Source organism: Pelmatolapia mariae, linkage group LG17, assembly GCF_036321145.2.
Source record: "Pelmatolapia mariae isolate MD_Pm_ZW linkage group LG17, Pm_UMD_F_2, whole genome shotgun sequence".
NCBI lineage: Eukaryota > Metazoa > Chordata > Actinopteri > Cichliformes > Cichlidae > Pelmatolapia > Pelmatolapia mariae.
Genome location: NC_086242.1, coordinates 20,578,399 through 20,591,522, shown reverse-complemented (window position 1 = coordinate 20,591,522; position 13,124 = coordinate 20,578,399). Strand labels below are relative to the sequence as shown.

At 39.9% G+C, this 13,124-nt stretch overlaps 1 protein-coding gene and 1 pseudogene across 3 annotated transcripts in view; one reads left to right on the top strand and one right to left on the bottom strand.

Moving 5' to 3' along the window:
- Positions 1-7,937, top strand: part of LOC134615993 (leucine-rich repeat-containing G-protein coupled receptor 5-like) — a 46,163-nt gene extending 38,226 nt beyond the window's left edge. For 2 of the 3 annotated variants that reach the window (XM_063460741.1, XM_063460739.1), the window contains 4 exons: positions 1,019-1,102; positions 1,560-1,803; positions 2,454-2,608; positions 3,734-7,937. In XM_063460741.1, the coding sequence (XP_063316811.1) occupies positions 1,019-1,102; positions 1,560-1,803; positions 2,454-2,608; positions 3,734-4,455 (1,205 nt within the window). In that variant the 3' untranslated portion in view covers positions 4,456-7,937. The remainder of the gene's footprint in view (positions 1-1,018; positions 1,103-1,559; positions 1,804-2,453; positions 2,609-3,733) is intronic. The other variant, XM_063460740.1, reaches the window with a different exon arrangement.
- The window catches only part of LOC134615929 (NACHT, LRR and PYD domains-containing protein 14-like), an 851,239-nt pseudogene that overhangs the window by 333,341 nt on the left and 504,774 nt on the right, over positions 1-13,124 (bottom strand).

The window sequence follows — 13,124 nt, the reverse complement described above, 5'->3', positions numbered from 1 at the left end:
TCTTGAGCCAGAGGTGATCAAGAGGTGAGCAAGAGGGTGAATTCAGACAACACTAACAGGTTTGCTTAGGAAGCTGCATTCATTTCAAGTAAAAGACCAAAACCAGAGCACACTCTTTTTGGATAGTCTATTTGCATAATTAACTGTACAGTAAACATGTTATTTGTTGGTTAATTCCATTAGAAATTCTCCAAAAGGCTCCACGAGCACAAATACAGTCCAGACTGCCAGTTCATGGAATCCAGTTAATGGACCTAGCAGAGAGCTAGCATGTCTCTAAAGTTTAAGTCTCAATTTCCCCCAGACTGGAAATTTTTCTATAGATGCCACAACTGTTTAGTAGCACGCTGTGAATGTGTTTATTACTGCTGTAAAGTTGGATATTTTAGCATGGGAGACTATGGGAACTGACACACTTTTGGAACAGCCTCAAGTGGCCACTAGAGGAACTGCAGTTTTCCGCTTCATGTTTCAGTGGCAGAGGTTGCACCTTATTTAACTCCTCAGAAAACCCTTCCTCAGGGTACCCCCTTTAAGATGGGACTTAGAACACTGGACAGTGTTAATTTGTTTCTATTTTTTTGTCATTCAAAACTACAACATGGAGCTTGTTAAGCATTTATAGAAAAAAAGGGGAAGAATCCAGCAGAGATTTGAGGCACTCCTCTACACAGAAGGTCAGCCCTAAAATTTTATTCAGGTCATCATTTTTCTTCATTAGATACAAAACTGTTTTGTTTTGTTTTTTTAAAAAGAAGCTAGGTCAGAGTGGAAAGCAGGTAATGAATGGGTGAAAAGTGGAAGGTTCCACAGCTTTATGTAAGATTTAATATGAGGTGTAATCAAAATGTCCCATAAAAATAAAAAAAATAAAGTTTCCAGTTTCAAATTTGGCTGATCACCAGTTCAAAGTTGTTTTTTCATCCGTGTCTAAACAGCTTTCACTTAGGGATGCTTGTTTTTCCACTAAAAGTAGAAATAAAACCAACGTACTGCTGTCCTCACTGTGTCTCTGCAGTAGATCAAGATTGGGAAGATTTCCTGATGGAGTTGGAAGATGAGCCCAAACCCCAACACTCAGTCCACTGCAGCCCGGCACCAGGTACCAAAAACCCCTGTCTGTCAAATTAAAACACAATAAACACACATCTGTTATATGAAAATTAAGGAAGCACAACTCTGAAACAGATTTTATTAGTTTTAGAGAATTAAATCAACAGCAACTCTATGATAGCCGAGTCTTTATCATCAGTGCTACATTACCTATGAGGATTAATTACTTAAATCTTTATCTGTGAGAAAAATCTCAGCTCTACATTTCTACATTTTAAAAACACCTCAGTTGCACATAAGAGCTTAGAGGCACACTTCTTTGGCTTACAATCATTTCTGTATATCCATATCTTATATCTTTGTTTTAATTAAAAAAATACTTGTTTTAGATGTAAAACACCAGAGGGCGCTGCAGGAAGGGACTTTTATCATTACAGAAGCATAAATACTAGTTGTGTGTACAAAAACATTTAAAAGATCGTGTTAATGGTTTATGTTTCCTGCAGGACCTTTCCGTCCCTGCCTCCACCTGCTCGGCAGCTGGATGATCCGTGGTGGGGTTTGGCTTATCGCAGCAATCTCATTGGTCAGCAACAGTCTTGTCGTCCTTTCAGTCTTCTTTTCTCCAGCCACTTCTCTCACTCCCCCCAAACTACTGATTGGCTTACTTGCCCTGGTGAATGGCCTGATGGGAGTGTGGAGCGGCTGGTTGGCAGCAGTGGACGCTTGGACATTCGGGAGCTTCTGGAGGTAGGACACCAAACCAGAACAGACTGGGGACTCTGGGTATCACTCGAGGGATTTAGGAGGAGATCAAGGAGGAGGGGGGATATACTGTATATATTAAGGAAATTAGGGATTGATTATTAGGGGAATTTGGGACTACTTTTCCAAAGAGTGATTTTAATTACCTTAAAATCAGTTGGATTAGAATGCTTTGAAAGCACTGTGGATTACAGGGACCTTGGGCACACTGGAATCCAGACAATGACGTAATTGAAATATTTAGCACTCTCAGGTGTGAGGATCTTTGGAATTTTTGGGGACTCATGAGACATTGTGGATTTATTCTGGAACCAGGGAACAGTTGATTTCTGAGATTCTCAAAAACAGGTAGGGTAGTGATAGATACAGTGAGAGCACTCTGGAGTCTTAGGACAAGCTTCTCATTCCTATTGGCATGAGAAGCTTGCCAATAGGAACCTTATAGATAAACAATAAAATACATCTATCACGTCTGTCAGAGAGACTACCCATCTGTTGTATATAAGATGTAGTGATGAGTACTAAACCTGAGTGTATAGTGGTAAACAAGAACAAAAACAAAACAATCGAAGATTTTAAGAGGGGAGACAGATGTGTTTGGACTCTGTTTAAAGTTTTGACATTGTATGTTCCAGGTACGGGGCAAAGTGGGAGAGCAGCTTCCTGTGTCGACTCAGTGGGTTCCTTTGTGTGTTTGCGTCACAGACCAGCCTCTTCCTCCTTACCGTTGCAGCTCTAGAGCGATGCGTGGCCACCACTGTAGGACACAGCAAAACTGCTAGCAACAGTGGTGAGGAAACATATATGTAGATCCAGCAGCTTTTATTTACCCTCTACACCAACATTATTGTCTCTACCACCCAAATGTGTCCAAGTCGATTTTTACAAAACAACTCTATTTTATATGCCACAGGTATAACATATTTTTTTATGCACATTACATAATTTTATGTGAAAAAATTATGTAATTTTTTACAAAGATGACACAGTTCTATATGCCAACACTGTACATTTCATCATGTTATATATTCAAAATCTGCAAAGTTTATTTTTATGCAGATGACACTGTTCTTATATCCAAAAACATCAGGCATCACCAAACTCAGAGATAAAAATTAAAGCCACCAAACCCTAATTGAATTTTAAAGAAAGTGAACTTTTATGATTTGGGGGAACTAATTTCACCAAAATGATGACATTTTGTATTTTGATGCATGTTCCAGGTAAGTAAATCCCAAAAAGCTGATTCTGTTCATCTGGATGTAGCGCTTTCAGATGGAGACCAGTGACCATTGATCAGTGGCCATGAGTACCTCAGAGAGAGTTGGCTGCAATCACAGCATTGTAAGATGGTGAAAGAGGTACCCTTAGGTCCCCTCCTCGACTTAGGTCTTTCCCTTTTTACATAAATGGCCTCCTTGACTCCCCGCTCACACCAGCGTTCCTCCCTGTCCAGGATGTGTACATCCTCATCATTGTTCATTCAGTGGGTTAGTTTCCATCATTATGCAAAGGTACTGTTTATAAGAGTGGGGAAACCTGCAGTCAGCTGAGACTGAAGAAGTCACTTGAATGAGTGATGAAATGCTTCTCCCACTGAAAACGCTACGTCCAGATAAACAGAATCAACTTTTCTGTCCAGATGACTTTTGGCTTCATGATTAATAAAAATAGCCTAAAAGACATTCTTTGCTAAAACTCATCTTTAACAGCTCATCAGTACTTTAATTTGGATATTTGACTTTAACATGTCTACATGTTTACTGTCTACATACAGTTTTTAAAGCAAAATTTTTTTTTTTTTGTCATTGATATCCAGCACATATTATTATTATTTTCATCTGCCAACATTCAGACACTCTTAAAAGTTGATTTCTGATTTCACTCTTTTTTTTTCTTTTAAAAAAAAATCCAGGTCAATCTTCATCGCCGTTATCCTTCCGTGTTTCCATCTGTCTGTGTTTCCTGTTGGGCTTCACTGTCACAATGCCCTCCCTGGTGGCCGGACACAGCAGCACCTCTCTCTGTTTACCGCTACCTTCCTCATCATCGTCGTCGTCCTTAGCCTTCTCCGTGTCTCTGGTGCTCTTCGACTCCCTCTGCTTCCTTCTCATGACATTCTCCTACACTCATCTCTACTGTCGTGCCCACAAGGCTCCAGCCAGCTCAGAGGAGGAAGCAGCATTGACGCGACATGTGGCTTGGCTGCTCTTCTCTGACTGCCTCCTCTACCTCCCTGTTGCCTTCCTTACGTTCTCCTCCCTCCTGCGCCTACCAGCCGCTGGACCAGAGGCAGCGAAGGGGGTTCTGCTGCTTGTTGCCCCACTGCCAGCCTGTGTCAACCCTCTGCTCTACCTCCTCTTCAACCCGCTCGCCAGGGAGGAACTGGCTGCACTGGCCAAACGCACCTGCAAGGGCGTGGCACTACTGAAGCTACGCAGGCCGAGAAGAGGAGGAGGCGGAGCTGGAGGTCTGAGGCCATGCACACTGGATTTAGCGTACGACGAGGATGCAGAGAAACAGTCATGTGACTCGACGCAGGTGCTGATACTTGTCGGAGGTGTCAAAGAAGAAGACGAGGAAGTGGGACAAGGAAGAGCAAAGAGTGGCGCACAACATTTAGCGACACTTCAATAAACTGAACACAAACACAAAAGGTTTCAAGTCTCATCTGACAAAAGTTAAATAAGTAAACGTTGTGCCAGCTGGTCACTGCACTCAAAGAGCCCCCGATTAGCTGTAACTAACTATAAAGTAAAGTATTATTAAGTGTAACAGATGACCAAGCCCTGTTTGGATGGGATTTCTTCATGTAGGGAAATCAGCTGATTTAGTGTAACTCACTCTGAGCAGTTTTCTGTGTTAAAAAGTGTGTCCCAGGTCCTGTTTTACTTTATCTCTCCTGTCCTAATGAGTTTAAAGCAGTGACCAACATTTAAATACAGTCACAAATTATTTTCAGACACACAACCATGAGAATAATGAAAACTGATGGCTGCAGAGGGCACATCAAGGCTTTGTCAAGTGAGACAAAACCAACACAAACATATACCGTATGTATAATCCACAGCAGACTGACTGACAGGACTGTGAGGCAGCAAATGTAGCAAAGGATGGTGAAAGGAAATGAAGGGTGCTCACCATGAACTCACCACCAATTTCTGTTGTTGTCTACCTTCTCCACCATCTTTTTTTTTTCTCCTGCAGCAAACTGTCCAAGGCAAAGGCAAAACTCTGAAGAAGTGCGAATTAGGAAAAGTAGGAGAAGATGGGACCTATGTTTGGTCCGTTAATCTTATTGGCCAGGACAGACACCCACACACAGACACACACGCGTTATCAAGGGTATAAATTCAGCAGCTTTTATTTTGAAATATGACACAATTTACAGCGCAGTGTTACCAAATGTTGCCCCGCATGCTTCTGGTAACAGCTCGTGTTTTCGCGGGTGTGTGTGAAAAGTGCAGCGTCCTTGTGAGTGTCGTCACAGTCCATCCTGAAAACAGGCGTCAGGAGACGGAGAGCTGAAGCTCGTGTTCAACACCTGGGAAAAAACATCACAACTGGTCCTCCAAACGGAGTAAACCATCTCCTCTCCCAATCATGAGTGTTCAAATTAAACATGGTCACATTATGATGTCAGAATACTGAATGTAAGAGTGTGAGCAGGACACAAGATGAGCTTCGGGCTGCAGTAAGGGTCATCAAAACATCTAGTGTGAGTTAACAGCTCATGCATGATTCATAATATTCGCACAGTCACTGCAGCTTTAAAGGTTAACGATGCTAGTAAATGAAAGGGGGACACCTGGTGTTTCAGGTGCAACTCGCTCTAGATTGTGTTCCAGGTGGTAAGAGTACTTAAAGATTAAAAGATTTGGGATCATAGGAATAAGAAACAGAAGGTTCATATTGAATCAAGTGTCCTGTGGCAAATGATTCAGGATGGAGGAATGTACCATTAAGCCCTTAATCCACCTTAAACAGGCTAAATCTGTAAAGCATGCCTTCTTTCTCGATTTAAGCCTTGTCTACTGTCTTCATTTGACACTTTTAACTCTCCAAATGGGTTTACATTAGAAAGATCCGATCTCATGTACCTTCAGTAATCAGGAGCATTTACACTTTTTGTTTTGGACTAAGGAAACATAATTTTAACCAGATGTACAAAAGTAATTTACTGGAGCAAAAGGATGGTGCATGTGCCGCTGTGTGTGTGTGTGTGGGTGTGTGTGTGGGTGTATGTACAGTAAATGTGTGTACATATTGTTGTAAATACAAGCTACTGTGACAATCTGTTTTTCTTTCTGTGTAGACTGTGAGAAATCTTGTCCATTTTGGCCCAATGTCAACATTTGATTTTCTCTTCAGTTTAATTTATACTGTCATACATGTGCACCTCAATGAGCATTATTAAGCTGTCATAGATTTCAATCCATGAATTCATCCATTCTTTTTTTCTTTTCTTGTAAGTTATTTAAAGTCAGGTTTGCGGTGGCGACAGATTGACCTCTAAACATCCACCAGGTCACTGGTGAAATGCTTACTGCTGGGGTTAGGGTTCGGTTGTAGTTTAGCCGAATGCTAAATAAACTCACTTAAAGAAACAAGATGCTGCCTTTCAAATTAAATGTTTTACATTCGTTCACTTCTGTTTCTACGACTTCTGCACAGGTGAAAATTCCAAATAAAAGTGTCGATGTGAATCTGAACTTAACCCTAAATAGTAGACTGTTCACAAGAAGTTAAGCACTGCAGTCCAGATGGTCATTCCCAGGTCTAGAAAGTGGTCTGGTAAATCAGAAGTGTTGCCTTTAGGCTCAGATTCCTCTGAACCACAACAGTCCTCTGCATTAGTTCTCTGTACTCTGCCTCCTGTCAACCTCACACTTCATTTTACCCTCATTGTGAAGATCTAGGGAAACTACTTCCACTGAGGCAACAACTGTCCACTGCTAGCTGTCCCAAATCAACTGAATCAATCAAAAAGATTTCATTTGTACTTTGACATTTACACCATTCAGTATCCACTAAGCAGTTTATTTGGTTCATTTTCCATGTTTGGGATTTTTTTTTAAAGGTGTTCCCATTTCAAGTAAAGTCTGTAACATTTTGGCCTTACAATTTTTGTACTTTATTTTTTTCATCTCATGTTTCTAAGCAAGCCTTTAAAAATGCTCCTCACTGACCCCAGTTAGCTGAGGTGAAGCCTAGCAGCTACAACCATCTATATGTGTATCCACCTACCAAAGAGGCCACACCCATAGCAGCGGAAACTTAGTAAGCCTTAATAAAATTTAAACAGGTGAGTTACAAAAACATTCTCCCCACTTACAGTTATTATGAAGGGGGAAATTATCTATAGAGACCAACACAAACATGTTTGTTTCTGCTGTAAAGCTGGACGTGTTAACGTGGGAGCTTATGGGGTTTACTCACTGCTAGAGCCTCTAGTGGACATTAGAGGAACTGCGGTTTTTAGCTTCATCTTTGAGCTTAAGAAGCTGCTACTTGGTTTTAACTTTCAAACAAATGAAATGACTGTGTGTAAACTGGGTTTCAGATAATGATACAGCTGGAAATTTTGGTTGTTTTGATTCGCATGCATCTAAATATTTAAAGTAAGTGTGCTGCATGGTCATTGTCCACATCCTGCATGATCTGCATGAGCTTCTACCCAAATTTAATGTGAGCTTGAGGGTGAAAAACAAGATTTAAAAAATAAACAATCAATGTGCTGTTTGTGTAAAAAAAAAAAAAAAGAAAGAAAGAAATATGGGTGGTGTCTCTGGCTCCGCCCACTTTGTTCAGATATAGCACCAGAGCAAATTTAACAAAAAAAAAGGAAAAAAGAAATAAAGAAAAGCATGACTGTTTGAATGTGTGCTCTGTGGCAGTTTGACTGCTGCACTTTTCTATGACCAGCACTTAAAATAAATAAAAAAGAAGTTCATAAGCTTTGTTAAAACCTGAATGGTTCAAACTTCATCCTTTCACTTGATTTCTGGTCATCTTGTAAACGACTGTAAAATATTTGAGTGTCTTTTGTTTTAATTTGTAAAACTGAGAATGAAGTTTTAGTTTTGTGACATGAATAAAAGTGTGTGGCTGAAACTGCACTGAGCTGTCTCTCTATTTTTTTCCAGAAAGAACAGAACAAAAAAAATAACAGTCAAACTGTCTTGAATATATGTGTATTATTTTGAGACAGAACCAAGATAGAAACCTATGGGAACTTATCCTCTGAGTCTCACCCACAGCCACTCAGTCAGAACCTCATGGGAGCCACGGCGGTCAGATGCAGACCCAGTGGTGGAGTAAGAGCCTGCAAGTAAAAGTGCCACAAACTGTATATAAAAGACAGAGGCCACTGTGTCACCCATGAGATGACTTGTTGAAGCTTCAGTGAAGCTTTAGTGTTTTGGCCACTGCCATGTGAGATTCTTTAGAACCAGAAGTGATTATATTGCACAGACTAAGATACCTGCCAAATGGTAATCATTAACATCAGAATAAAATCTCAGTTTCACTCACCAGAGAACCAGAACACGGACTTCTTGAACAGTCTGTTAGTACAATAATTTCACAGCAGCCATTATATTGGTCAAATGATGTAATTAAAACTGCTCCAAAAGGCTCTAACAGCACAAACACAGTCCAGAGGTCAAGTTCAGGAACTCCAATTAGCTTAGGTGTAGCATAGCATACAGCTAGCAGCTACAGCTGTCACCATTTAGCTTTCTGTCGAAGAGGCCACGCCCCTAAATTGAAAAAGATGACCTGTGCACAGCTGTTACAGTACCTTAACTACAGAGACCAAAACGGTGTTTGTATCAGGATCTAAAGTAGAATATTTTACATTGCAGTCTATAGGGGCTGACTCACTGCTGGAGCCTCCAGTGGTCAATACAGGAAAAACTGTTTTTGGCATTCAGCTGTGGAAAACGATGCTAAGACACAAAATTCCACACAATCCTAGATAAATAGATAATAAATCTTCTCAGATTTACTGAATCAAGGGACGATGCGTTGAACCAACTCAGCGTGAGAAACCCAATCAGAATGTTTTTTTAAGACTAGCAAACTAAGCTGTTATGAAGACTTATTTGTGCTTCCGTTAATAATACTTTGTGTTATCAAATTACACGCACCAAGCACGTCTCACATCAGTATCATCTTGTGCTGACAGATACTAAATCCAGTTCTTTAGTTAATTTACTGACGTCTGTAAAACAAAGCAGAAAGCTGAAATTTGGAGTAAAAAGCAAAACATTCTCTCTGGAGTCAAGAATAAATCAACACTTTACAGAATAGCTGGAGTGATGTGTGTCACACTTGAGCACTTGGTGACATTCTTGATGTTTAATGAATGACTCCACCGCTGTCGCTTTCAGAGAGACTGATGACGAACCTTCACAGCTGACTGAAGACGTTGGAGCAGAAGCTGCTGAGGCGTGAAAAGGTCAGGATTCCCTCGCTCGTTTTTAAATCTTCTCCACCGATGTGGAACGATGACTCTACGAGTCTGCCGACAAACACAGAGCGCACTGCGCTCTGCCACGAACCTCAGTGTAATTGTCTAAACTTAAACCCTATTTTTGCGAGAATGAGTCACTGCAGCCTGTTTGACATTCAGATCACTGACTGATGGAGGACTATGACGATGATGATGAGGAGGAGGATAAATCATAACACACAGATTGTGCACTTCTGAAGTTCCTCTCGGGGGATCGGCATTGATAAAAATGCTCACGAGTCACCTTTTAGCCTCTGTAACTTCTTCACTGACCTTACAAATAATCCAGAGCTGCACCATACGTTCATCAGTGAGCAGTTTGTTAGCCACCACACTAAAGCTGTGCCTCAAACAGACTCAGGTAACCCAAACGTCCCCTTCTCTGCTCACTGTAGGGTTTCTTTTAATGATGCCTGAGGCCCAAAAAGTGACTGATAGATACATGTGGACAAGTAAACCTCCACACTTTTCTTGGTGATTGCTTTTATTTCATTTGAGATAATTTTATCATGTTTTGGTCATTTTGTATTGTTTTGTATCATTTGTTCATAATTTTTCATTGTTTGGTGGTTTTAGTTAGTCTATTTTGCTTCTGATCTAATGGACAGTGATTATGGGGTGTTGCAAATTTGAGCACAATCACATTTGCCCTACAATATATATATACATATATATATATATGTATATATATATATGTATATATATATATATATATATATATATATATATATATATATATATATATATACATATATATATATATATATATGTATATATATATATATATATATATATATACATATATATATATACATATATGTGTGTGTACAGCATTCTCATTTTGTCTCGTCTTTGGATTCTCTCTTTCTTTTAGTCATTACCACGTATACATGTACGGTTTTCTCAGAGGTTTGTCTACTCACTGATTCCTATTGGATCCCCAATAGCTCCCACACCTGCTACTCGATACAAATCACCTGCAGTACTTACAGAGGTCAGGACTCAGGCCTCACACCAAAGTTGCTCATCCATGTCTTTATGGACCTTGCTTTCTGCACTGGTGCAGAGCCATGTTGGAACAGGATGATGGATCAGCTACATAGAGATTCTGACTGGAAGTTCCTGCTTTGGTTGCAAAAACAAGACTACCTCTTAATTAACACACACTTTAACAGTCTTAATTGTGACTCAGCTGGGTAGGGTGGAGATGGAGTTGGCCCTATGGGTTTGTCATAAGATAGATACTAAACTGTGTGTGCAATGTATGCATTTTTGGGTCCACCAGATTATGAAAAGAGATCAATAATTTTAAGACAGCATTCGTCCAGTGTTGGGATTTCTGCTCTGGAAAACTCTGCAGATGTGTGAACATTTAAATAAACAAAGCCTCATTTGCAGATTTAAAGTCAAAATTAAAAAAAAAAACAACTAAAAATGTGTCAGAATGTTATCAGTTTTCATGGTGATCTGATTTATTGAAATTAAGTGTTTTGATGCAGAAGTTCTGAATCCGTGCTGGTGACGCACTTTGTGTTCCTACAAGCTCACCAATGAGAGCATTTTGTATTTCATTAAAGTTTTCTGTGTGAGTCAGCTGTTAGAAACTTTCTTTTTTTCCCTATCTGCTTTGGAACTCAAACCCATCGGGTGAAGAAAACCAGAGTGACGTGAGTCACACTGATTATTTCTTAAAACAATCGCACAATTACCCAGAACAAACCGCAAAGTACCGGAGCACTGACTCATCGTGAACTGTGGCTGAGGTGAATTTATTTAACGATCCCAGTCGATGGCTTACAAACAAACCCGAGTAGATCATTCGCCTCTAGCAAAAATAGGTGTGTCTGCTGCTTCTCTGATGGGTTTCTACTGATTACATTTTAATCTCCACATTTAAGGCTTAAAGGTCACATAATTAAGTAGAAGTAATTGACATAATAACACTAATACTTCTTTTTTGTTACTGAGACCTCCACAGCTCCAAAGTTTAAAGTAAAGGACAGACTGTATATAAAAGATGGCATCACCTTTTTAGTATTTTAACATTTTAAAACTGGACTTGATGGAATGAATCTCATACTTTACACTGATTGACTAACACTTTGATATTTTTGTATTTTACTAAACAAAAATCATGTTGCATACACGAGCAAGTGAGCTAACGCGCTCATGAGGAAACTGAATGCTGAGGTCAGAAATTCAAAGAGCCGAGGGCCATTTTCTCTTTGCACTCAGAGCAGTTGACCCCCGCTGGTCATTAGAAATAATGGAGTTTCAACACCTGAAATTCCTCAGCACGTCAGTTCAGTTTAATCTGTGGTTTGCTTTAATCATGTGAAAGCTCGTTTTCATAGGCCTGCCTGTTCTTAAACACCGTACTCATTTTAGTTTATTCTGGCAATGTGTCTTTTACTACTGGCTGCTTCACAACTCGTATGTGTGTACACGTCTTTAATATCTTTAATGTGTCACTTTCCTTTAAATTGTGAAGCACTTTCCTACTGTGACCATATTTTTGTTGTGGCTGTGTGTGACATTTATCATAATTCTTTAGGCAAAACTTTTCCAGTTACAGGGCGGCATCAAAACTGCTCTTTTATTGTCTTCATGTGTTCACTTTTTTGTGTTTGGGACTCCTTATGGTTGACTTGTCAGCCTGTGAAGCCACAGTTTGACTGAGCAATTTGCAGTCCTGCAGCACCACCTGCTGGCCAGATGGAGAGGCACTGATCAACTGATGTGAAGCGTTTGCTATATATGTAATTATTTATTAGGTTAAAAACGTCATTACTCCATTTTATCATTATCAGACTGATGACAGTTCAGTTTTTAAAGTCTCTACTGCCACCTGCTGGTCAAACAATGACACAGCATGAGCTCAAAAGTACTGCGTGGTTGAAGGTTTCCCTGTTCTTTAACATTCAATTCTTTAACATTCAGTAAAGGAGGGTCAGCCAGGCACTGGACCAAGGACTCACTGCTTAAGTATTAGCATCAGCAGGCAGCCCAAGCCACAGCTGCAGGATTTTCCTGCAAATTTGAGGTTATTTCCACAAAAAGAAGCAGGATGATATTTCAGAGATTTACGGTTTTGTTTTTCTTTAAATAAATCCTGCTGGTGACCACCGAAGAGGTTTTGGATCTTCCCTGAAAGAAATTTCATCTGTGATCTTGATGTTTTAAACCAGCTTTCTTTAGGGAATTTACTGCAAATCGCTGTGTTTTTAAATAGTTTTAAAATTTCTAAAATGAACTAAATCTATCAGCAAAATGAGAAGAAATCACAGCTTTGACATTATGTGTACAACATGTAAACAGTGTTTAAGAGTCATCAACTGAAGTGTGGCTGGAGTCAGAGGGCTGTAGTTAACTTAGCAGACTGACAGTAGAGAAAGTGTCACGAGGAAATGGATAATGGGCTATTCAGGAGAAATTTAAAAGAGCAGCATGTACCCTTTTTGTTATAGGCTATAGGTTACAGATTATGTAACTCAGACAAATTTGTCTGAACTACATATGTGGCACATTTCTGCCTGCAGGTACAGTCACACCACCACCCGCCCCACAAACCCCTGAATTATCGACTCTTTGCGGTCTGAATCTGACGTTTGAAGCCAAACAGCCAATAAACAGATCACGTGTGGTGTGTCGGAGGGAATATTTATCAGAGTACAGAAATTTAATTGTTTGAAACTCACACCGAACCACTTAATCACACATTACACCCTCAGCTTCACAGATGTATAAATGTGAACACGAATTTCTGCACAGCAAAGACAGAAACAGCAGC